This window comes from Dermacentor variabilis, chromosome 11 (genome assembly GCF_050947875.1).
Source record: "Dermacentor variabilis isolate Ectoservices chromosome 11, ASM5094787v1, whole genome shotgun sequence".
NCBI classification, from domain to species: Eukaryota; Metazoa; Arthropoda; class Arachnida; order Ixodida; family Ixodidae; genus Dermacentor; species Dermacentor variabilis.
The window spans coordinates 95,324,394-95,350,648 of NC_134578.1; the positions used below are offsets into that span (position 1 = coordinate 95,324,394).

The window sequence follows — 26,255 nt, forward strand, 5'->3', positions numbered from 1 at the left end:
GCCAATGCTTCCGCGTCTGCACTGCTGAAATTTTTATTCACATTTACTGGAGATATATGCGGGCATAAAGCAGTAAAAAAAACGACAAAAAACTTGAAAAGAACAAATGCGGAATATAACGCAGGGAAAACGCGAGTAAGGTCACACGAAACATGATTTGAAAGCAGTAGGGGCTGAAACTTATCACACTTATCACACAGGACTACGCCAAACAGCGGACGTGTGGCTCAGCATTGTTTTGGCGTGAATGCTTCACATAGCCGTTATAACGATTAAGTGGGGTGGAGGCACCAATAATGTTTCCTTGAAATGCATGGGAAATTCTCGAAGACATCAACACAACGGAAGGCCACGCCGTGCACGGGAAAGGAATAACTACTCTCGCGCTGTTAGTATGCTTTTACGGGGAATAAAACTGATGAGTGAGTGTTTGCCATCTGTTCTATAGTTACTCGTGCTAAATCCATAGGGATTTACTGCTAGTACAAGTTTGATTCCTAAAATGGTACAGGTACGTGTAATTTGTGAAATACCGTGTTATCGAATACTAAAGCACCTCAAACATCGTAAGAGAGCGACACGCTTTGAAGATTGCCGCCTCCTCCTCGCGCGCCCTGGCCGAGGCCTACGCCGCATCGCTATTGGTCTAGTGACATCACGTGTGCACTCACGCATGCTTTGTCTGTTTAGCGTCGCGCTCTGCCATCACTTTCCCTTGAGAAGCGTCTACCGACGGTCGAAAAGCACAGGTTGACGCTCTTTCGCGTTGTTTTGGTTTCAAAACGCGTTGAACTCAGTTTCCCCGTAAGTGCGGCGTCGCTTCACGGCAGTTTCCATCACCATGACCTGCTTCGCCTTCGGATGCCAAAATAGTTTCGGAAAGGCAAGGAGCTCTTCTCGATTGCGTGCGGTAAGCGCGCCGGGTGAAGACAAAGGATTCATCGAATTGGGAGGGAGACCAACGTCCTCCACACGACGATGCGAGGTAAGTTGCGAGCCTCTCATAGTATAGCTTGTGTCAGGCTTGCGCTTGCTGCTGCTGCCACGCTTCTACCCCACAGCGTTCTCACAGCGAGTTTCCTCAGTCATCGAGTGAAATGTGTTCATGCTGTGCGCGTGTGACACCACGCTTGTTAATTTAGCTAGCAAGCGAGCGTTTACAAGTTTATACTGCTAATAAAACTATTATCCTTCGTATAGCTGTCTGCGTTTACAATCGGTGCTTCGCCTTTTCGGCGAAACTGATTTTTCGCAGTGAAGCTGTATACCTGCACCGCAGAAGGAAATCGACCAACCGCTATCCGAAAAAAGAATTCTGCAACATCGAAAGGACCTACCGTCACAGAAGAAGGCCGTGCAAGCGCTTTTGCGCTTCTTGCGATCTACCGGCCTGTGTGAACGACTTTAACTGGAACGCCTTTTGTGTGTGTGCCTCCATGTGTGCGCGTTCGTTTTTTTTTTTTGCGTTTTCCTCTCTGTCATTTTTCTAACCCCTATCCCCCATCCCCAGTGTAGGGTAGCAAACCGGAGACTCCTATCTGGTTAACCTCCCTGCCTTTCCTCTTCATTCTTTCTCTCTCTCTCTCTCTCTTTTCGTGTCGTTGTAGTAACCAAAATACTCCCCATACTTGGGCCGATGCCGAAGATAGTGCAATGCCGGCCCGACCCACAGCTGAGGTGAAGCAGGCGTTAAGCACTCCCGATACGTGGGCCGATACTGAAGATAGTGCAATGCCGGGCCGACCCGCGGCGAAGGTGACGCAGGCGTTAAGCACTCCCCATGTTTGGGCCGATCCCGAACATAGTGAGATACCAGGCCTACCCGCGGCGGAGGTGAAGCAGGCGTTAGGCACTCCCTATAAGTGGACCGATCCCTAAGGTAGTGCAATACCGAGCCGACCCGCGGCGGAGGTGCAGTTCGCAATAAAGGGGCCAACACACACAGGTTCGCTGGTCATATTTCTTCACAGAGTGGAGTTGGGCTGCTGAGCACGAGGTCGCGGGATCGAATCCTGGCCACGGCGGCCGCATTTCGATGGGGGCGAAATGCGAAAACACCCGTGTGCTTAGATTTAGGTGCACGTTAAAGAACCCCAGGTGGTCAAAATTTCCGGAGTCCTCCACTACGGCGTGCCTCATAATCAGAAAGTGGTTTTGGCACGTAAAACCCCAAATATTATTATTATTATCACAGAGTGGAATGGCGCTGAGATTTCTTTTTGTTAATTTGCGACACAATGACACGCACTATTTGGGGACTTATATAGGGATTTATACGTGAAATAATATTGATGCATATATTTTAATGGCTCAAGTGCTGATGTGGCCAAAGAGCGGCCGAAGGGGCACTTCGCTTCTGAATCCTGTACGGGCAAGGAAGCAACCGCCTGTTGATGTGATTTGCATCGGAAATATTCTAACAGAAAGATAATTGGGAACACAGCCCAGGCACTCTATGACAGAGAGCCTTAATTTTTCCGCAAGTTTCTTAACGTTTTCGGAACAATGGGCAGTCGTATTCGTAGAAAGGAGTAGCATACTGTAGCAAAGCTGGTGCCGACGCCTTGTGGCGTTGTCTCCAACTGCGTTATATCTGAAAATTATTTCATGTCGCGTCATTGTTATCTGCGAAAAAATAAAATCGTCAAAGTACGATTATGTCGCCGCCAACGCTCTACGCCAGCAGTGAAGTAGAAGTTACCGCAATGTCAGTCTTGTACGCTCAGTGACGAGACACTACATCACCAGATGCCGCCGATAGCGTTTGCGCCACCATGTGCTATGCCTCGCCGGGAACCCGGTATTGCCGGCAACGGTATTACGTTTACCCGCACGCCAAGACCTCGTCTAAGGTAACGATTCTACTCCAATACTGTGCCATATTGCGGTACGAGTGGCGCTCAGGTCCACTAAACAAGAGCCAAAGACAACCTTCTTACCCCGTACCACCAGAATATGTGTTGAGGTGCACTGGCTGCAGCTCGCTGAGCGGCGGCTCTGGTTACGAAGAACAGTAATTATATTTTTATATAATTATGCTTGCATCCAACATGCCGGTCTAGTGTTAGCTTTACATCATTTTAATGCAAGATATGCTGGCTTCTAAGTGGAGGCTCCGAATTCGCCATGTCTTGCTGCCCGATTTCTAGAACGCTTACAAAACATAATCTGCCACACTACCACCATGTTGTCTTTTTTAAATGTTTTTTTACAAAAAGAAATGCCGAATTAGAGGCAAAAATAGGGGCATTGCACGCTTTCATGCGATGCACTCACTATCACAAATCACTAACACAATTACTATCCAAAATATGCGTTAGGAAATGGTAGAGAATGGTAAGAGAGAGAGAAGAGGGGTGCGACACGCCGAGCAGCCTTACCAGGTGCCGGGAAGCCTATTGACGCCACTGCTCTTAAGCGCTCTCGTAAGTAGAATGGTCGAGTGATAAAACCAAGAGGGACAGACGGACAAAGAACGTTAATAACAAGGTCCTGAGAAGCTTTGCCCTAGGGCAGAGCTGCCCTAGGGCAAGTAGAGCTGAAAGCCTCTGGAGTGATTGTGTGGAAAAGGGCCAGGTTTGGATAGCACTGCGTCTGAAGCATGCGGAAAATGGACGCCAGAGGTCTAGCCAGTTTGCAGTGAGGGGGAGGATAAGTCCTCCTACCCAGGTGATAGTGCGTAGTTCTTTTAGGTGTTCTTTTTTTTTTCACTTTGAAAAATCGTGCGTAATGGCGTCTCACGTGTTCGGCTGCCGCGAGCGCCTGCAGCGCGACAAAAACATCACGTGACGGTGCCAAGCTAGACTAGATAATGTAAACTAAAGAGTGGCGGAGGGTCAATGGAGGGACTATAAGGGCAACATAGCAGTGCTACGTAGGCGTCTGTAGAAGTTGAACACGTGCCAGCAGTGGTGCGCCGACAGTGTGCGCGAGTTTGCCTCAGTGCAGGCCTTGACGTGATTCTCGTCCTGGAAAAGAATGCTTCGAAGCTCACGTGGAACAGAAATCACAGCCACGTTGGCCAAAACTCTCCAGTGGTGCGATGAAAACTGTGCGCAGGCACGTCAAATGTATTACGTGAGCAAAAAAGAAGAAACAGTTTGCTCAGTCGTTTTTTATCTCAGCGCAAACGTCCATGACTGCTGAGCCTGCTTGCTCAGTTGAGAAATTGCAAATAGAGAGAATGGTTGCGCATCGTTTAGGCAGCAAATGCGGCAAAGAAATTACTGAATCCAATTGTTATATCTAATGCCGCTACTCTAGCGCTTGTTTTTTCAGATGCGATTGCGAAATACCGAGCTCTTCAACGGTCGACATTTCCATACTGGGGCAGTTAACAGAGAAACACCGCTAAAAAAAGCCCCACAGCGATTAATGTTGTGCCGTCCGTGAATCGCTACGGTGAAAAGCGTGCGCGTCTTGCATTAGTGTACGTCGTTAACACTAGTAAATTACTAACACGAAGAAGGTGATTATTAGATTCTCAAGTTCGCTTATTCCCTTGTGGATACATGATGTGAACAAAGGTCTGTGAAGAGACGCTCCGTAAAACAGTTTATTTGGCCTGTGGAAGTGAACTTGAGAAGTTGACTTTAGGTAATGTAGTTCTCGGGGCATGCAATAGAGTGCCCAATCCGCGGAACAACCTGAACACACTTAACACCTGATAGAGATAAAGTACATGCGCACTTCAAAACTATTCTACACCAACTTTGAGAGACAGAGCGATAATGGTCATCGGATAGGGGCCTCTGTCTTTTTTTTACAGTTTCCATCAAGTTTTTCTTTTACTGTATGAAAGAAGCTAGCCGTCCTGATGTCGAAAAAGAAAACAAGCTGTGCACACGACATATGCTTAAGTATATGATATAAACCGCAAATATTGAACGTCTAGCTTCGTCATCACCAACCACTCGTCCACACATACTTCAGGAGTGGTCCGAAGTTTTGTTATAGGTGTTTTGGGGTTCAAAATCATTTTTCTCGGAGTCACGCGCGCGAAATGAAGTTCAGTGGCGATTTAGCGGGGAATGCGAGAGATAGCGCTAGCATTACGCCACGCCCCTTTGAAATCGCGTGTGTGTGAGAGAGAGAGAGAGAGAGAGAGAGGAAAGAGGCCGGTAGGCAGCATGGTGGGACCGAACACGGCCTTTTTAATCCTTTCAGTGTCGGGTGTTTTCATCACCTTTCCTCCGCTATATTTTTTTTCTCAAATGTTACGAAACAAACACGGCGGTTTTTTTTTTTTTGGGGGGGGGGGGGGGGATGGCTAGTCTGCCGGTAGCCGGGAGAAATACGTTTTCGAACTTCTGCTGGCAATCGAATCTCATTGGCTGACGGAGTCACGTGGCCACAGCGTCACATATCTCGTCATTTAGCTGCGCTCCGCATTTCACACGTGGGACATGTTGCCATCGGCATCGTCGGCGTCACACACGGCTCGTCAAATTGGGGTGGGGGGGGGGGATATTCTTTAAGACAGCATTAGTGGCCATGTATGAAATTAGCTCGGAGTTGCTCCGTTAATCAGGAACGACGCGAACGTCACCTACGCAAGAGACGGGAAATACTGCCGCGAACATTTCTGAAAGTCGCCCTCCCGCTGTCGGTGAGAAGTTCGCAACCCTGGCGCAGTTCGACGAATGAAATGCGCAGATGCAGCGCAGAAAACCATGCGCAGCTGCGGAAACACGACGCCCCGGCCATCGAGAATAGCGAGCAAATGACTGGGGGAACAGCGCACGCCGAATGCCAGAGGCCATCAAATATTATCAACTCAAGTATTACTGCGTCCATGGCCGCTTTATTATGCAAGGTTATCGAGGCACGACGTTCGAGAACACAGCTTCGGGATAAAGCATATAGTTCCTCGAGTGTGGTTACTCACCGAAATTCCGGAGGGCTTGTAAGTAGGCTCAGCACCGCCTTATGGTACCGGCATTGTTCGCAAGATATCTGGAAGTCAAAATTTACTGCGGGCAGAGTGGGCTCTGAGTTTGACACAGCAGCGGTCTTCGCGGGGTGAGAGGCCTTTTTCGGTAACATTGCCACAGAATCGGGTCGTTAAAAATACGGCGGTCAGGAGAATGCACCTAGCGGTAACACTAACTGCAACTTTTACACAGCTTTGCATAAGGGGGTGCCATTGTGAAACGCAAGCATCTTGGCCATAGCCTGGCTGACGAAGCCACAGGGTTCCCCCCCCTCCCCCCCGCAGAATAGCGGCTGCACAGCTACATGGTGCCATGTGCATCAATCGCAGTCAACCTACAGAAACTTCGTAAAATACAGACTGGGGTATTCCCCCATTTAAACTTGCTAAACGCCATGTATCCCACTCGTTATAGGGCCAACTGTCCTCGGTGCGGTGGCATACCTACCCTAATACATATAACCTGGGAGTGCACTAAGCACCCTCATAGGCCAAATACCAGTAACACAATGGAGCAGTGGTATGCACAGATGGCCCGCTCCGACCTGGCAGGACAAAAGTCCTTAATTAGCCAGGTCGGGCAGGCGGCAGAGGCCAGTGGGGCCCTGGACTGAGGGGCTCCGACCACCCCTCCTTCAAATCTTTTCCATTGCAATAAAGTTTCTATTTCTATTTCTCAACAAGGCGAAAGTACATATTGAATTGCGGCAAGCTGAGGAAGAAGACAAGGAAGAAAACGAGACACCCTGTAAGTTATGGCGAAAGGAAAATAAATATAACCAAGCTAATGTCACATCTACGGACACTCGCTGTGGTACGAAACAAAGGTATTAAGGGGGTTTGAAAAAAAAAGCGTAATACCCTGAAAGTTATTTATTTATTTATTTATTTAAAGACACTTTACAGGCTTCTGTACGCATTGTGTAAGAGGGAAGAGTACAATGAAAGTATAAAACACACAATATTTAGAATCCATATGTGAATACTTGTACAATAGATACAGGGTAACAAATGCGCTAATATACAGTAATATAATTTTACAATATCAACAAGGAACAAAACGAACGCTTTTGAACGTGACAGCTCATTCATCAATAATATTTCAGCGAAGTATAATCCATAGAATTTCAGAGCGAGAGGGGTAAAACTAGGCTATAACAAAACAGTATTGAACGCCTGGTTGCAAACTAATAAAGTGAAAGGGAGCGACAAAAATAATACGTTTGTTTATGTAGAGTTGAAAAATGTGCTGTTAAAAAAAGCAGCAAATGTGAGGAAATGTTATTCGGTAAGTCATTAATGTATATTAGAAATAGTAACGGCATAAGAACGCTGCCTTGGGGTGCACCTCAAGTAACGTGCGATTGAGGAGAGGAACAATTGCTAATAAGTAGATAGAAAATTGTGAACGCTTCATAGTGTATAATAGAATCTAATTTAAAAGCAGATAATTTCAAAATTAAACGCCAATTTGCAACAAGGTCGAACGCTTTTGAAATGTCTAGAAAAGCACAATCAGTTATGAGATCCTCTTCCATGTTAGTATGTAAATCAATTCTTAACTCGAATCATTGCGTCTCACACGAGAAGTTTCTCCAAAATCCGTGTTGATTAGAAAAAAAAAATTGTCGGATTCCACATGGCTGTAGACATTTGATGCAAAACATGTTATACCATTTTTTAGCGTATATATGTTAATGATAGCGGACGGTAGTTTTCCGGTGTGTATTTATTACCTGAATTAAATATGGCCATGACCTTTGCTATCTTCCAGTCTGAGGGCAGCACTCCAGTCTCTAACGATTCCCTAACGATGTAAGACAGACCTTTACTAGTTACTATGATGGTGTTTTACACAATTTCAAAAATAATGTCGTCAACGCCGCATGATGTCGTTAGCTTGCGGTTATTTATCACGCGTGGGACACCGTCCACTGTTCTTATAGGTGACATATATTGGTAGTTTAGTTCAGATATATATCCCGCGGATCACGTTGGTCTGTGGGGAATATAGAAGAAAAGTAAGTACTGAAGGTAGAAGCACAGTGAAGCACAGTAATCGCAGAACTTTCTGGGATTAGATTTTTGAAGAGCTGCTTAGTCATGAGCAAAGTATTTATCTTTAGCTGAAGACAGCGCAGAACAGTTAATTTTCAGGCTTGCCTTGTATGGTGTCCCAAGCTACTCGCGTGCGCAAGCGTTTAGCACTATACTGGTGGCGCTTCTCCCTGTTTCTCAGTACGCGTAGGTATCTGGTGAACGATGCGATGGGTTAGATTTACCATTGGGGATGTTAATGAGGGGGACGTATTGGTTAGCCAAGGCAGAAATCTTTTTTCTGAAGAGGATCAAATTCTCTTCCACCGAAAGAATATGAAGGTAACATTACGTGGGAAAAGAATATATCTAATTCGGAATTCATAACGTCGCAATTGACGTTAGTGTAATCAGGTATCTTTTAGTAGCAAAACCTGTAAAAGATGAGGGTACGTTAAGAGTTACTTGCAGTAAGGAATGATCGCTAAAACCATTGATAGACACAATTTGGTCAACTGTGTCAGGGGCTGCCGTGAGAATTAAATGCGGGCTAAGGAATGGCACTGCAGCCAACATGGCTGACATTATTTCCTTCCACTTCATATATGCCGTGGCTTGGTTCGCGCTATTCCTGGGCCAGGGTGTCTGGTCTGCGAGTGGCCCTGCCCTCTGCTTGCTTGTGCCTAAAGTGGTCCGCCTCTCGGTGATCGCCAATGGTGCTGGAGGCACTCTTCTCTGGCAAACTAGGACAGCTCTATCGACAGGAACTCCAATTCCAACCGAACTTTTAAAAGGCCCCGCCCTAAAGTACGGCTTTCTTCAGTGGGCACAGGTGTGGCACTACAGCCACTATGGCTGACATTCCTTCCTTCCACTTCATACAGGTTTCTTGTTACGCTTCCCTTTAGACTAACCGTTCTAGCAATTGGTGTCTTCTGCTACTCCCGTGCCCCCAACTGGTGTGTGGTTTGAGTGGCGAATGAGTTTTCGTAATATGCCAATTTCTTTGCTGTGGTGACATTGAAACCAATCTTGGACTTGACGACAACTCTCAAAAAGAAATCTTACAGCTCTTAAAAAACATGAAACGCCAGACGTGCTTCATGTTCCAGACGGCCATGTTCCAGACGGTGCAAAGTGCCGGCTCCTGCAATCGCCGAAGTTAAGCAGCGTTGATCTTAGCTAGTACATAAGAGAGAGAGAGAGAGAGAGAGATCACTTCCAGCAACGCTGACTGATCATAGCTTTGCCTGCAGTAGAATAGTTCAAACGTCCGACTTGTGCGATTAAGTTACGGTAATGGCCGCGAAGCATGTTCCCTTCCGCCTCAATAACAACAATTCCTCATCACCAAGAATGCAACGAAAACTCAAGGAAGGCTAGCTGAAGCTATCCACACAAAGTTCAGGCTATGCAGACGAAGCCGCCAGAAAGCGCCCCTACTCTATGTCGATGGTCTGGTTCCCTTCTCCATGCATGGGACGTTGCCATCTCCCCTTTCGAAGATCTTGTGTTTCCTGTTGTCCCACGAGCCGGCCGAATGGTTTTGGGCACTCGTCGGCATGTTGAAGCTTGCGGACAAAGCCCTTGCAATGTGTGTCATCAGTATGTGTCATGCTCGAGCACCGGAATACAGATGTGATAAAAAGCCCAGATTTTCTCTCTGTACGATGCACGGACGAGGCGCAGACGGCAGAACTCCAGGACATGAAGACACGTGATGAAATCGGGATTGTGAAATCTTTACTGACCGAAATACGAGCTCGTTGTAACGATTCATGGCGGTGCTAGCACTCGTATTCTTTTATTCGGTTCGTGTCTGCGGTTGCGCTATCCGCATGTATGAAACTGTCTGGCACTTCGAGAGCCATGCAAGTGGGAACTAATTTTTCCAACCACATTTAATTGTTTTGAAATTTGAGCCTCCAGTTACGTTAAATAAGCTTTCTTTTTTCTCAGTAAGGTGGATATTTATTGTTCTTTCCCATTTCACTTGAAACTCTTCAGCAACCCTTGTTTTTCAGGCACTCGCTTTGTCAGGCGTCTGAAAACCTTGGTACGTGCGCCAACTTTTGTCAGTAAGGGCGCTATTCTCGATACGCATGGCGGCTGCACGGAGGAGGAGGAGGAGGAGGAGGAGGAGGAGGAAAAAACTTTATTCTTGTCCTGTACAAGGTGTTGCCACCCGCCTGGCTAGTCCCATGTTGGGACAGGGAGGTCAAGCCTCCTAGCCCTATCACGGGCGCACTGGACAGCCAGGACTTGAGGGATATGATCTGGAGATCTTATCATTCCTAAAAACCGATTCCGGGAAATGCCAGGGCCGAGCGACCCACACTCCCAGAGCATATGTTCAAGCGTGCATATCTCCTTTTTGCATGCTTTGCATATAATATTCATGTCTGCAATGTCATACCATTCCTTTATTTGTGCAGGTGAATAATAAGACTCTGTTTGTAACTGCCTAAGTGTAACTGCTTGTGCTCTGTTTAGTCTATAGTGAGGGGGTGGAAACTCCCTCCTTCCCATGTAGTAATGTTTTGTAATTTCATTGTATGTAATGAGGGTATCTCTCTGTAAGTTCTCCAATCCAGCAGAATCAAAACCATATGTAGAAGCGGCCCGGTCTGTAAGGTCGCGGGCGACGCTGTCGGTCGGCCGCCATTATCCGCTATTTTGACTCTCTCATTGGCTGTGGAGAGCTCAAGTGCTTTGAAATTTTTGCCGGGAAACGGAAGTTTTGCAAAATGAAATTTTGCGTTTTCATCAAGGCGAAACGTATCGTGGAACTGCAAATTTTATCGATTAATACATTCTTTTGGTTCTTGGCAGCTATATTGCGATGTTAGCGCTTCAAAAAGAAAGTGAGCGATAACGTACAGAAGCCAGTGCAATGCATCTTCAATTTCGCGAATATGCGGTGGAGATCCAAGATGGGCGCCATATCGGCTTGCTTATTGACGGAAGGAATATGCTTTGGGGAGCGACACAGCAAGAACCGTTTCGTAAACGTCAATTTGACGTTGCGTGACGTTGCGCTGGGCCGCAATTGCAGAGATTTTCCGCCATAATTTGTGGTGCGACGAGCCACGCGAATTATGCTAACGAGCAGCCATATGCAATGGCGGCCGAGAGGAATGCGTATCACCACATTTCCCCCGTCATTTGGCGCCATGAAAATCTTTTGTTCACAACGCGTGCTCATAGTATTTGCATCGCTCTCGGGTGGTATTGGCATTTGTGTTTTGGGCCATCATTTCTTAAAAGAACGCGTTTATACGCAATAATAGCGTTTTAAGATAGCAAGCTTTCTGCAACGTTGTCCACTTTTCCCTGCTGCGTTTGTATTGTAATCATTATTGATGCTTTCTGGCATGATCAAAAGTTATGACACCGGCGTCTTCTTAATTTATAAAAAGGAATGTACCTAACGAGGCGTCTTGAAGATTGCTCCCGCAGTGTGAGTAACCAGCAAATTGAACAAGAGATGGCAGCGCCGGCGCTTGCGTCGCCCAAGCAGATATCTCTGGCGCGCGCAACGCTATCGGTGATATTCAGCCTTTCTCAGCCAGCCGAGTAGGGTTGAGTCACTTGCGTTTCACGAGACGGCGATAACGTGGCCTAGAACGTGTGCGCATCACCACTGGTAGGTCGTGTATGTTGTACGAAGGCAGAAAACAAGCGCATTGGCGCTAACATACGATGACTCATTCCATTTCCCGGGGACACTTATCTGCTAATGAAGCAGACGACGGCTTGTGCGCAGCAGACGACAGAAGCGAGAAGCGTTTTCGACGGAATAATCATGCGCTCTGAGCTAGGTGCTTTATTTTTACTGCGGAGTGAAACTGTTTTGCTTTACCGAGAACCTTACATTCAGTGCCTTCATTTCAGCTTCTTAGGGAAAACGTCAAGTTGGCTTCACATTGGGAGTGCTAAATGGGGCCATCAGTGCGATTTTATTCGCGTCGCGTCTACGTCACGCATCGGAGAAAATGGCTGAATCTCAAGAATAGCGCCCGAATTCGCGGTAATTCAGCAATGAGTGGTGTCAGTAATCCGCTGCCGCGGATGCGAGCGCCATCTGGTAGCGGGACCACCAGTCGTCCAGCTCATGACGTCGGCCTAGAGTGCGCGCCCATTGGCCGAGGCACGTGCGCATCCATCTATGAGTGGCAAAGGACGCTGGCTTCTAAAGTTGAATGTGAGAAGTGACTCATTGCATCGCAAAGCAGTTTTAGGTCATCGCATCCATGCAAATGCGCTAGGAAAACAAGTGACATTGATGCGGTCCCAGTATAGCTGTCCGATCGCTGAGCACTGTGCATAACGAAAATTTAGACTATTTGCAAAACCTACAGGCAGTTTTCCCTTACTAGGAAAACTTAAAAGGGGTTTCCCTGCCATTCACAAATTTTTGCAGTGCAGGAATGCTGCTTTGAAGATTCAGAAAGAAGCCCCAACGTTGAAATACAGTGTATATCGTAAGCTCAGACATGAACTGAGGCCAAAATACTGGAAAACATAGCAAGTTGCGCCTTTAAACAGTGTCGCATCCTACTGAGACCAGCTACTACATGAGGCTCTGGGCTTTTTTAGAAAACAGCGGACTCAAAGCCGTGCCATACGGAGGGCTGCTATAGTGCCGATTTCTCCTTCTTTAGCTTGAACACAACATGTTGGCTCGACGATATATTGTTACCAGAAACGGCGTGGATAAGCGAATATTTAGAGAGCGTGCAGCATTCTCGGGAGAACATATAGATGCCTGTTGCGCCGGCGCGCCAATTCAATGAGGTGGTCGTTTGCTCTGCAGTGTCGTAGATGCAGACACTTCAAGCTCTTTTGAAGTAAGGCACAAAGAAATGACAAATGCATTCGAACTCAGCTGCACTCATGCCCGTTTATACCTGCCTCCTGAAACACGATCTATCGCTCAATAGAGATCTATCTTTCAGCCACAAGTCGGCAAAAGAAACGGCAAACTCACTCACTAAAAACACATTTTTACAGCTAAGCTGTCCATGGCTAAGATATGGCAAAAAAAAAAAATGTGTCTGAGATGAGAGCGATAAGTCGTAAAACTGTTTCCCCGTGATGTTATCAGTCGCGGCGGTCGCTCTCAATGTGTCTTTCATCGGGCAGACAAGGGGAGAGGGAGAAAAACGAGAAGTTATAGGGTGACTACACATTTCTTTCGTAAAGAAGTACTCGTCTTCGTTACCGTCGCCACCGGTATGAGCTCGTGGTTGCTGTCCTTGGCAGAGCTCTTTTGACTGTTACCCATTCGGAGGCGTCCGTTGCTAAGAAATCTCTGAACACTTTCATCAGCGTTTCAATAAAATAAAAAAAACGGCCGTGGCTTAGCTTGGTTAAGGCTGGTGATTGCGAAGCAATAGTGTACACAGAGGAGTGTACACTATCCCTGTTCAGACAATTATCCCTGTTCAGAGGAGTGAAATGTATCATTATCGACGAGGTCAGCATGTTATCTTCGGACCTGCTTCGACAAGTGGACCGGCGGCTTCGTGAAATAAGGCCGGACAGGATGTTGGAACCCTTTGGGGGCTTCGATATCATTCTATGTGGAGACATGAGGCAGCTACCGCCCGTTAGAGCATCCGAGGTGTACAAGCGGCCAAAGTCGTGTGGAGCCGTGTATAACACAGATGTTCTACCGTGGCATCACCTGGAATACTTCCCCCTAACCCAAGTTGTCCGCCAAAGCGACGCAGTCTTCTCAACTCTCTTAACCAAGATTGGCGATGGCCGTTGGTGGCTACCGCCTCGGCTCGCGACGGCGTGAGATGGGGCCATGTTTTTACACAGCTGGTGTGACGCCACACCGACCGTAGCGCCCCTGGTGAGAGGAGCGGGAGTTAGGCCGCCGTTGGTGGCTACCGCCTCGCCTCGCGACGGCGTGAGATGGGGCCCCGTTTTTATACAGCTGGTGTGACGTCACTCTAGGTCACGTGGTGTGACGTCACGCAGCGAGGTCACGCTAAAGGTCAATGATGCCTACCACCGCCTCGCCACGGAACGGGCTGAAGTGAGACCTAAAGTAGTATTGCTTCGCAATAAAATAACGAGGGGCACAGGCACTGTCGATTATTATTTAGCTGGCTTGTTAGTCGCGGGAAGGCCTGGGAAAGGGCGCATGTACTTGGGCAGGCGTCCTTTCCTAGCCGATTCCCCGACGACAGAGAATGGATTGTATCCTACTGGTTGGAACGGTTTGGAATTGAGTGCTACACGGCGGCCAATGTGCCGACAGCGTGTCACCGGCCGTATGTAGACTTAACCCTTGGCAAGAACGTATCTTGCTTGGCCGTACAACCGATCGCGGTGTACCACAGTGACCTCGAAGCTGCGGTCACTGTGGTAACGAATGAGGAAATAAAGACCAGAAGAACCACGAAGTAGCGGGCGTTTTTTTTTTCAACCAATATAGCAATAATCATACGAATCAATATAATTGTCAATGTAGTCATCTCAGTACAGCTTCGGTGGTTAGCCTTTTAACAGAGTATAAGGTCACTAAATATTGCACAATTTTATTCCTTCGGTGCCACTCGTACTGCAGACTAAGCGAATTTCCACGTAGGAGATTCCTACGAGTTTTATCTATGGCGTGTTAATCGCATTCAAAAGCCCATGCGTCGTTTTGATTAACCGACACTGGCTCAATTTTGACAACGTCCCTTATCTTCAGGAAACGGCGAATGTGTAGCCAAGAGTTGTGGTCAATGTCGGCGAGCTGCCGCCTGGCACCGGGATGACGCAGGCACTCCACCCTCTCCTTGACGACGCCTGCGATTCTCATAAACTCATCAAGGCTACAGTGGTACACACGCAGAAGAGCACTGCTGATCTTCTCTTTAGCTTGGGCCTTTGTGACGTCAGCTCCTTCCATCACCATTTCGAGGAGACGTGGATGGTGGTGCATAAGCTCGAAGGCATCCGCACCGTCCAAGGTATTTTGCTGACCTAGCACGAATTGTGAAGCGGCCGTGACGGTGGAGGCATTCCGTATGGTCGCTTGCTGCATGAAAAAAGAAAGCACATGATGGTTAAAGCAGAAAAAAAAAACTTACGATAAGCCTGAACCGGTCAATATTTCTGAAGTGTTTGATGGTGTGCGCGCAAACGGAAGCGAACGACGCTTCCTAATAAGGAAATAGCGCTGTTTCAAACAGCCAACATAACTTCGACATCATAGCTTTGCTTATTTTGTAGCTGAGGTGATCTCGGAAACTGTCGAAAAGAAGTCATAGCAACGCGAGTGAAGCATTCGGAGTAGAAAAAAGATTGAAACTGCCGAAATATGCATGCAGAGCAAAATCGCGGACAACCTCTGTTTTCTGCGCGCAAATAAATACTGGTGGAGAAATTGCAATCTGCTAATGCAACAGCTATGCTCTCTGTTCTTTTTAAGGCGGAGCTTTTTTCACTTCACCTCCATTTGTTTCACCGTGCTCCATTGGTATATCTCGCCTAATCGCCTTGAGTGTTCACTGCAGCTTCTGTGCCTTGTTTCGCACGACTTACTTGAATCCTCGAATGGTTTTGTGATGCCTTCCACGACGTTATTTCACTCATTTCCTAAAAGACGCAAAGCCTGCGCATATTAGTCCGATTGATATCGCTTATGACGCATTCTGGTGTCTAAAGTTATGTATTGGCGAAGACATAAAACGTTCGAACAGGCCGCGGTTCGTTAGGGCACTAGCATCAAAGAACCCTCTGGTAATCCTCCCAACTCTTCTGCAAAATATATTTGTTCGCTGTTTTCAGTAACATAACATTTCTTTTTGGGCTCAGAAACGAAGGAGACAGACGTTATCACTGTGCCATACCAGGATGTCTGCAAGTGCGATGTTCTTGAAGTTGAATGCTTCCTTCAACGCACCGGGCCTTTGGTCAGAAGTTTGCAGCTCTTCACAATGCTTGCTAGTCGCGGTATTGCCACAACAGACAGGGGTCATGGTGAATTCGGTTAGGCTGAGACTCTTGTTGGCACCATGTGCGAGGACGCTCAAGTCGTCATTGGACAGCAGCACGCCTTTGATGCTGACTTTGACAAGTTTGAGGTTGGAGGCCAGCGCTGACACTAGTTCCGCCCGCACATCCGTACGATCCTTTTCCGATAAGACAGCCAGAACGCCCCTCAGGTTTATGTCGACATCAGTGAGCACAGCCGCGTTTCTTAGGCATGCCGCCAAGGCAGATAATGCGTCGCGATTGAATCTAGTCCACTCAACCAGCAGTGACGTTACGTTCCTGGAGCTACCGACCACTTCGAGAGTCGAGATAACTGACTGCAGGTCGACACGTTGGCGGGAAACGAACCGCCCCACCCTTACGGCCACGCTGCTGATTTGTGGGCATTTCAGCAGCTGGTTGGCGTTGCTGTGCTCGTAGTGTCCTTTGATGACCACTCGATCGTTCAGACCTCGCTCCAGTATAGTTTTGGAGACCCTGTCGAGCCCATCGATGAATGGCAAAGTGTCGACTTCCACCGACCGCGGAGATTCATTGTTGGCGATTGCGTCGAAGAAAATGTCGCATTCGGCTTCACCGAAGCCCTTCAAGTCGACGCGCAGCTGCTTGAGCGGTGACTTCGATCCTTGCAAGGCTGTTTGCCAGGACTTCATGCATTGCGTGGCTTCAGGACTTGTAATGTGGGCACCGAGACGGGGATATCTTAACGTCCAAGGCAACTTCAGGATGCGTAGTTTGGCGCTCCGAGTGGCCACTTCGGCGAAGAGGGCGAACGTAGGTACGCTGGAAACACGTACAGAAAAGACATGAGTTGAATGAACATTGACCTCAAGTAAACAAACGCGAGAACTGATGAATATTTGGACTCCAATATAAACTCGTGCTAAAAACTGAAATTGTAGTCTCATAACGGAATAATTCATCCCGGACAAATAATTGAAAGTCAGTATGCCCCCGCATGCGCGCACATCATCCCATCTGCATTCGTTTTTCCAACGTACAACGTCAGCGAGAGGCTGGAATGATCTGCCAGAACAAGCGACGGACCAATCCAGTGCGACCGAGTTCAAGACTGCCATCGAACACCTTTTAAAGCTGCCCACCCCTCACGTAATACCCCTCTCCAGGGGCATTTGAGGAATAAATAAATAAATAAATAAATAAATAAATAAATAAATAAATAAATAAATAAATAAATAAATAAATAAAGTGACCTGCACCCAACACTATCTATTACGGTTATTTCAGGAGCCTGAGCCATCCGCTATGTCGGAGGTCCACGGCTCTGGAGGTCTCAATGCGTGTTGATTAACCTTGACGAGTGAACATCAGCCGTCCTCTTGGACCTAGTTAGTCTTCCGGTATTGTTTAACCCTGATGATGCGTCTTAATGTCATGCACCATGACCTTCTGCACTCACAAAAGCGCCGGTTCCTTGCAGGTACCGCTCTTGCGGTGGCTTAGCGAAGGAGCAGTTGGAGGGGCCGCAGCGGACCAACATTCAGCGACACCAATGGTTACTCTGGCGCAGTTAGGCTGCGTGCCCATCGCCCCAAGATTGCACGCTAGCGAAGGTCTAATTGGGCGCTGCCATTCGCACGGAGAGTGTCGGTATAGCGGGGAATGATCTCCTATTCAGGCGTTGTATAGGCATTCGGGCGCCCCAATATTTTCGCATCGGCTGACGATAAGGTGAGAAGAAAAGGCTGCGCTTCAGCCGGAAAGCGAAGCATTGATTGCGTTAGAAATTAGTAAACAGCTATGGGCAACCACTGCGGAAATTTTGCGCGTCCAGGGCAGCGCCGTAACGTACAGCCTAGCGAGCAGTGGGCGCAGTTTACACTAGAACATACGATTTTGCATCGCCATATTTGCCGTTCACATTGAAGCACATGCGTCGAGCAAATGATCTGTCTTAGGACCGACGTACTAGAACGCAACAGCGCATGCACTCCTCCCAACCCGCATCATCATCATCATCATCATCATCATCATCATCATCATCATCGTCGTGGTCGTCGTCGTTAAGCCCACTGCAGAGCAAAGCCCTCTCCCATACTTCTCCAACAACCCCGGTCATGTACTAATTGTGGCCATGTTGTCCCTGCAAACTTCTTAATCTCATCCGCCCACCTGACTTCCTGCCGCCCTCTGCTACGCTTCCCTTCCCTTGGAATCCGTTCTGTAACTCTTAATGACCATCGGTTATCTTCCCTCCTCATTACGTGTCCGGCCCATGCCCCATTTCTTTTGCTTGACTTCAACTAAGATATCATTAACTCCCGTTTGTTCCCTCACCCAATCTGCTCTTTTCTTATCTCTTAACGTTACATCTATCATTCTTCTTTCCATAGCTCGTTGCGTCGTCCTCAATTTAAGTATAACCCTTTTCGTAAGCCTCCAGGTTTCTGCCCCGTAGGAGAGTACTGGTAAGACACACCTGTTATAAACTTTTCCCTTGAGGGATAATGGTAACATGCTGTTCATGGTCTGGGAATGCCTGCCAAACGCACCCCAGCCCATTCTTCTTCTTCTGATTATTTCAGTCTCATGATCCGGATCCGCCGTCACTATCTGTCCTAAGTAGATGTATTCCCTTACCACTTCCAGTGCCTCACTACCTATCGCAAACTGCTGTTCTCTTCCGAGACTGTTAAACATTAGTTTTCTGCAGATTAATTTTTAGACCCACCCGTCGGCTTTGCTTCTCCAGGTCAGTGAGCATGCATTGCAATTGGTCACCTGAGTTACTAAGCAAGGCAATATCATCACCGAATCGCAAGTTACTAAGGTATTCTTCATTAACTTTTATCCCCAATTCTTCCCAATCGAGGTCTCTGAATACCTCCTGTAAACACGCTGTGAATAGCATTGAAGAGATCGTATCTCCCTGCCTGACGCCTTTCTTTATTGGGATTTTGTTGCTTTCTTTATGGAGGACTACGGTGGCTGTGGAGCCGCTATAGATATCTTTCAGTATTTTTACATACGGCTCCTCTACACCCTGATTCCGCAATGCCTCCATGACTGCTGAGGTTTCGACTGAATCAAACGCTTTCTCATAATCAATGAAAGCTATATATAAAGGTTGGTTATACTCCGCACATTTTTCTATCACCTGATTGATTGTGTGAATATGGTCTATTGTTGAGTAGCCTTTACGGAATCCTGCCTGGTCCTTTGGTTGACGGAAGTCTAAGGTGTTCCTGATTCTATTTGCAATTACCTTGGTAAATACTTTCTAGGCAACGGACAGTAAGCTGATCGGTCTATAATTTTTCAAGTCTTTGGCGTCCCCTTTCTTATGGATTAGGATTACGTTAGCGTTTTTCCAAGATTCCGGCACGCTCGAAGTCATGAGTCATTGCGTATACAGGGTGGCCAGATTTCTAGAACACTTTGCCCACCATGCTTCAACAAATCTGCTGTTACCTGATCCTCCCCATCTGCCTTCCCCCTTTGCATAGCTCCCAAGCCTTTCTTTACTTCTTCCGGCGTTACCTGTGGGATTTCGAATTCCTCTAGACTATTCTCTCTTCAATTATCGTCGTGGGTGCCACTGGTACTGTAAAAATATCTATAGAACTCCTCAGCCACTTGAACTATCTCATCCATATTAGTAATGATATTGCCGGCTTTGTCTCTTAACGCATACATCCGATTCTTGCCAGTTCCTAGTTTCTTCTTTACTGCTTTTAGGGTTCCTCCGTTCCTGAGAGCATGTTCAATTCTATCCATATTATACTTCCTTATGTCAGCTGTCTTACGCTCGTTGATTAACTTCGAAAGTTCTGCCAGTTCTATTCTAGCTGTAGGGTTAGAGGCTTTCATACATTGGCGTTTCTTGATCAGATCTTTCGTCTCCTGCGATAGTTTACTGGTATCCTGCCTAACGGAGTTACCACCGACTTCCATTGCACACCCCTTAATGATGCCCACAAGATTGTCGTTCATTCCTTCAACACTAAGGTCTTCTTCCTGAGTTAAAGCCGAATACCTGTTCTGTAGCTTGATCTGGAATTCCTCTACTTGCCTCTTACCGCTAACTCATTTAACGGCTTCTTATGTACCAGTTTCTTCCGTTCCCTCCTCAGGTCTAGGCTAATTCGAGTTCTTACCATACTATGGTCACTGCAGCGCACGTTGCTGAGCACGTCCACATCTTGTATGATGCCAGGGTTAGCGCAGAGTATGAAGTCTATTTCATTTCTAGTCTCGCCGTTCGGGCTCCTCCACGTCCACTTTCGGCGATCCCGCTTGCGGAAGAAGGTATTAATTACCCGCATATTATTCTGTTCCGCAAACTTAAGTAATAGCTCTTCCATGCTATTCCTAATGTCTATGCCATATTCCCCCACTGCCTTGTCTCCAGCGTGCTTCTTGTCTCCCAACCCGCATGCCCATGGAAAAAACCTGGCTGAGTGCATCGGGCTCAACAAACATTGATAAAGGCGCGCATTCGTCATTGTTAAATGTCGTGCGATCCTCTTGGCCTCCCTACCGGATGGTGTCAACATATTTTAGTTACCCACTCAAACTACAATAGCACCTCCTGGGGTGCGCTTGTTCTTCATACAAAGAAAGGATAGTAGATTTATCTGCCGTATAAAAGTGGAAAAATTCGCTTATTACTGAATTAACAAGCATGGTGCCAGGACACACAAGCAAACATGAACACATCACACTCGATGGGCGCGGGCACTAGCTTCCATAGCGCTGATGTGAGCATGTGCGGCAGCAGCAGCGAGCGAAGTAACCTTCGTGCCATTTATCGCTTCAATGCAAGAGCGGCTAGAACACAGCGCGCACAAAGGTATGAGACGTTTGCAGATACCTTTCAAGATGCGGCGCACGAGACCGCGCAAAGTAAGCACTTGTTTGCAGAGTCAAGGACCACCCAGCACCGCTGCCGCCCCACAATTTCCTCCAAATATGGCGCGCGAGATTGTGCCGCGATCACCAGGCAGTCGCCGAGACCAAGTGTATAAAAGTGCAGCAAGAACAAAAGGGAAATATTTCACTGGTATTGCGAGCGGGGCCCTGGTAAGGCAGAAAAGACTCGAAAAGAGACAAGCGGAGGCGACGCCACCTTGAAGGTTCTCGCTCTCATGAGTTTTTACGTCGTCTACTCTGGCCCATAAGTATTTGTTTAATAAAGAAAGACCGTGTTGCATTTTAAGGCATCCACAGGGTGGCGACAACAGTTGCAGCGTCGCAACCATGCAAATAAATGGAAACACGCACATGCATGACGTCGCATCGACAGGTCGATCTGAGCGTGTGGCGCAAATTTGCAAAAGTGCGAAAAAAGATGATCGTTTCAGCGGCAGTCACAAGAAATTTCCCGTCAAATATAGGGACGATAACCGTACAAAACAGTGCGACACCGACTAAACTGTTTTTGAATTGACTACGAGACCCTCTGGAAGAAAGCATATTTTAAAGAATTACCTGCTTCATTTCCTTGTTTTGTGTAGCAGAACAGGTACTTGTAACGACGATAAGGACGGCACATGCTAACACCGGACATTGCATAGTCTAACCAAAAGAGCACAACCTGCAGGATTGTATGTGCCATTATTATTCCTATATTACCCAAACAAACTTCGCACTCAGGGAAAGCTAATACGATTTGTGCACTTTTATGCCTACCATGAAGGCTACAGACATTTTCTAAAGACACGAAAAAGAACATGAAATGTCATTTATACGAATAAAAAGCTAATACAGTAAAAGAGCAATTTTTTTGCGGAACTCTCCGCAATTGAATGCTGGCTACAGCTTAAAAACTGCGCTACCATAGTGTACGCGTTAAATTTTACGTGCCTAAATCAGAAAGTTTAGGGATAACACTCGGAGTAGCGTGTACAGTCGCGATCTTTTTGAGCGTGAACACGGGAGCGCGTGGCTTTCCGTACTACCAGCGCAGTTTAGCGGCGGCAGCGAGAAGCAGTGCGCATGCGCAGTGCGTCTCGCGTGTGAGAATTCTATCTTCGCGCGCATTGCGTCACGCAAGCACGCGCGTGTCGTCTGCTACACGCGCACCGCTTCAAGAGCGGTAACAATGTTGAGCTTGAAATTACATACCGCACGATGTGTGAATAAACTTGAAACTATATTATCTTTTGCCAACGTTCCTAAGATCATTTTTGGACTGTAGTTAAGCTTTTGCGACGCATTATACTGGTGGGCGTAACCGTTACCACTCCTGTGTTCGAGGAAGGTATATATTCGTTCACATTACCGCATTGATCACAGCAACTGCTTAACGTCAGCATGGCCCGTGTTCCTGAAGACGAGAGGTGGAAAATAGTAGAACTTTCGTTGAAGGAATATTCTCAGCGCTCCATCGGCGCATTGGTGGCGAGGCCGTTGAAGACTGTCAATAGGATCATCCAAGCGTTCAGGAAGGAAGGCCGCATTTCTGACGCCTCAGATAGGCGTCGGGCAAGGGTAACGACAGATGAAGTAGATGCACTTATGGTAGCTGCGGTAGTGCAGAATCCCTTTCAGTCGGTGAGCGAAGTGCGGGAGCTGCTCGATGTGGACGCTTCCGTTGTTACCATACGGCGACGCCTCAGGAACGCTGGATTGGGAAGTTATGTGGCTGCACAGAAGCCGGCTCTCACCGCTTCGAACAAGGTGTCGCGCCTGCAATTTGCCGAAGCTCACGCCTTGTGGACTTCCTATGACTGGGGCCGAGTAATCTTCTCGGACGAGTCGACTTTTTCAACACGCCAAGACCAACGCGTGCGGCTGTGGCGCACAAGAGGAACACGGTAAGAAAATGTTTCTTAACGGACTTTATTTTGTGGGAAGAACTGAATTTAATACAATTTCCACGCAGTTACGAGCCAGCCAAATCTGCAGGGAGCCGCGGCGAGCGGACGCACCTGCGTGAACGTGTGGGGCGCGGTGTCAAGACATGGCCTCGGGCCTCTATGCCGCATCGAGGGCACTCTTACTTCGCAGCGCTATTGCAGCGAAATATTGGACAACGTGCTCCTGCCTTACGCCCACGCCACTTTCCCCGATGCTGATTTTGTGTTCCAGCATGACCTTGCGCCGGTGCACACCGCGAAAATTGTGAAAGAGCACCCACAAACTCGTGGGGTCCATCTGCTCTCCTGGCCGGCCAAGGGCGCTGACATGAACATCTGTGAAAACGTATGGGGCCGCATAAAAGCAGCCATGGTGCGACACCCTATTCGTTCGGCGACTGCGGACGAGCTGTGGGTAGCTGTTTCCCAAGAGTGGGAGCATCTTAGAGCAAGTAACTTTGTTCCTGCCCTGCACTCTTCCCTACCGTCTAGAATGGCGGCAGTTGTCGCTGCAAAAGGGAATATGGCAAAACATTAAAGAAAGTGAAACAGCGATTAACTCCAGGTTGCAGCTGTTACTTTTCCGAGTCTTTCATTATTTTGTGAAAAATGGACAAAATAAAAGTTCTGACGTTTGCGTTTGTTAGCTTGTTTTCTGCATTGTGTGCCTACAAAAACGTTGTGCGCCTATAGAAAAGTAGGTAACGATTTCCAGGCAATTAGGGTAACGCTATGAATAAGAAGCACACCATTTATAATGGGAACATCTCGATTTCGCTTACAGTGATAATTCGCTCATCGCCGAGGAAACAAAGCAGCTAGCAGATGACAAGCGAGCGCTCCGATGACGTGATGCGCGCGAAGGGACGCTACTCTTGCCGCGCATGCGCACGGAAATTGTGAGGCGCCACTAAACTTCGGTGGTAGTATCATAAGCCACGCGCTCCCGTGTTCACGCTCAAAAAGATTGCGACTGTACTTGTGGTTGGCTGGGCGTCACAGTGTAAAGAAAGCTAAGGTCGCTTAAGGAGCGTTGCGATATTTTACAATTGCAGAGCCTAAGCAAAATACAATTTCAATCCTACTTACAACATTGTTGTCGTGGCGATGTCCACGTTCAGTTCCTCCAAAAAATTCATCTCGCAGAACGCGTCGACGAGTTTCCCCATGAGTGACCCGATGGTGAAATAGATGTTCGATTTCAGCGTCAATTTTCGCAGCGGGCAATTTTTCTTGGCGAGGTACGTCGGGAACCTTGGATAGGAGTCTTCATCTCCGTACGAGAATACGGACTCTCCTACGCAGAGGTCGGTGATGCTTTCGTTTTCAATGAGTGCCCGGACGAGCCAACCCGCCTCAGTGCTGGGAATTCGCAGTTCTGCGAGGTCAAGGGTCGACAGACAACTTATACGAAGGTCAATTGAGTAGTCAATGATGCAGCTCGTAGTCGAGGATTCCTGCTCGAACTCGTAAGACTTGAAAGTTAGATTCTTGAGCTGCGGCAAAGATCTTATCACGTCGAACACCACTGCTGCGCCGTCAGATGCAATGAATCTTCCGCATACAGTAAAGCTTTTCAAACAGGGGTGTCGTTTTACTGCCGAGAGCAACGACGGGCGAAGCATCAGGTTGCGGTTGAATTCCATCGCCGTGATGCAGTGGTGCTCGGCGAGTAGAAGCTCAACAAGGTCCAGTGCTCTCGCTTTGCACGAGTTTTCCTGAGAGCTGTACGAGGCGTACCGGCAAGTGCTTGCCTCGACAGCCGCAATAAGGGCATCACCTCTGCTCTCTCCTCGCCTGTCTTCCCGAAGTTCCAGGGCAGCGCCTAGAAGTACCCTATTAATTACCGCATGGTGCTCCAGTAACTTACAGCTCGCACCGTCCCCCTTGGTGCATGGAATGTTCTGCGCGCTCCATTCGTTGCTGCTGTTGTCGAGCCCATAGCTGGCGTCGACGGCGTGGCCTGCATGAGGTGCCTTAGACATGATTCAACAGTCCACTGGATGGCGAAACGGAGTGCTGCCACGTAAACGCAGTTCAGCAAGACCTGCAAATAGTATGAAGTGGTGCGCTATCGGGAGCAATATGGGCGGGAACAGAGGTGCATGTGTCGCATAGCCTCGAACCCTGCTATGGGCGATATGTGGCGGCCGCCGTCGGAAACAGGGTGGAAAGGAGGCCACCGTTTTGATCACCGTTGGCACTCCCACCACGCGTCTCTTTATACAAAGTGCGGACCTTCACATCGCCAGCCCCCATTGATAAAGTAATTTGATATTCCGGTTACTGATAACTCTGTGCACCAAAGCGTAGCCAATAGCAGCACTGTTTTGAAGCGTACACATTCGAGAGCTCCTTCCCTGTGAAATCTGTCCCTCTGTCTGGAATGCGTCACACGGTGCTCTGCATAATATAAACCTCAGGTCTTATGGGGGTGTATCTGAAGATACCTCACGCTAAACTGACGAACGGGCGCTTTAGACACACAAGCTCTCAAAAAGAAAAGAAAAAGAAAGAGAACATGGCGGAAAAATAATGACTCGCTGTAAGTTACTGTGCATGTAACCACCTTATCGGCAATCGGCGGCCAGTTAAATGCCGTAAGTTTCCGTTTTCGACAAACGCAGGCGCGGCTAGCAGTTAGCGGAAGAGCGTCCCTCTTTCCCCTCTGCCTTCGACAGCGCCATACACGTACCGCTCTAACTCGGTTTCTAGGCTGTTTGCCACGCGTTAGCGTGTTCCCTCTCATACTGCTCACGATATTACAGCAGCGTTAACGAATAGGAGGTATGCACATGACGTCATCCACTAGGAGGGTTAGCGGCGTACGCCATTACTTGGGTCGTCAGTTCGCGCTGCCTACGGGAGCAGGCCTGAGTCGTCAAGCAGCCAGCAATACGCACGAGCCCTATTTTCTCTGACGAAAAGTATTTTTTGTGACTCGGCTATCGAGTGGTGTGTCGCCAGTGTATGATGCGCTTAAGCGCGCACGTGCGTTAGTTGCGCGAACCAGATAAATACAGCTATGAAAACTGAGTACCCTTGTGGGATTGTGTCGACCCGCTCGAACTAGCAGACGATTAGCTTTTGCGCGATGTCGAACTACTGCCTCGCGTGGATCTCGGAGATATCAAGGGTTACTTTGTGAATGAATCGAGCTTTGTGACGCGTGAGCAATTCAACGCCGACAAGGCGATGGAAGGTTGCAGTTTTCTGGCGAGCGGCTCGGTCTACTAGCCATGCCTCAAAGTATTCGCGTAACGTGATCGCCTTCATTGCAGAATTCACTGCGTACTGTCCACTTGCGTCTTAAAGGTATGTTTAACGTTGCTTCACTGAAAAAAAAAAGAGAACCGAGAACTAAACACTGTGATTCCACAGCCTTCGTGATATTTCATGTTGCGTCAATTGTGCTGGTCTTTCAAGAACAGCTTCTTTTGGCCCTCCCGTGTTCGTGAGTGACA

At 47.8% G+C, this 26,255-nt stretch overlaps 1 protein-coding gene across 1 annotated transcript; it reads right to left on the reverse strand.

The window, feature by feature from the left end:
- Positions 1-14,362: 14,362 nt before the first annotated feature.
- LOC142564833 (uncharacterized) lies at positions 14,363-24,897 on the reverse strand. Its single transcript, XM_075676010.1, has 3 exons — positions 23,881-24,897; positions 15,826-16,753; positions 14,363-15,011 (listed from the first exon to the last, which is right to left on the reverse strand). Exons 1-3 carry the CDS (start codon positions 24,774-24,776, stop codon positions 14,604-14,606), a joined length of 2,232 nt encoding a protein of 743 aa, XP_075532125.1. The 5' UTR covers positions 24,777-24,897; the 3' UTR covers positions 14,363-14,603.
- Between the last annotated feature and the right edge of the window lie 1,358 nt (positions 24,898-26,255).

Excerpts from the sequence above, each read along its gene's own strand:
- LOC142564833 (XM_075676010.1), bottom strand. The coding sequence starts at position 24,776 with ATGTCTAAGGCACCTCATGCAGGCCACGCCGTCGACGCCAGCTATGGG. Across the intron at positions 16,754-23,880 it reads ATCGCCACGACAACAATGTT|CGTACCTACGTTCGCCCTCT; the intron begins GTAAGTAGGATT and ends ACGTGTTTCCAG. Across the intron at positions 15,012-15,825 it reads TCGCACTTGCAGACATCCTG|CAAGCGACCATACGGAATGC; the intron begins GTATGGCACAGT and ends TTTTTCATGCAG.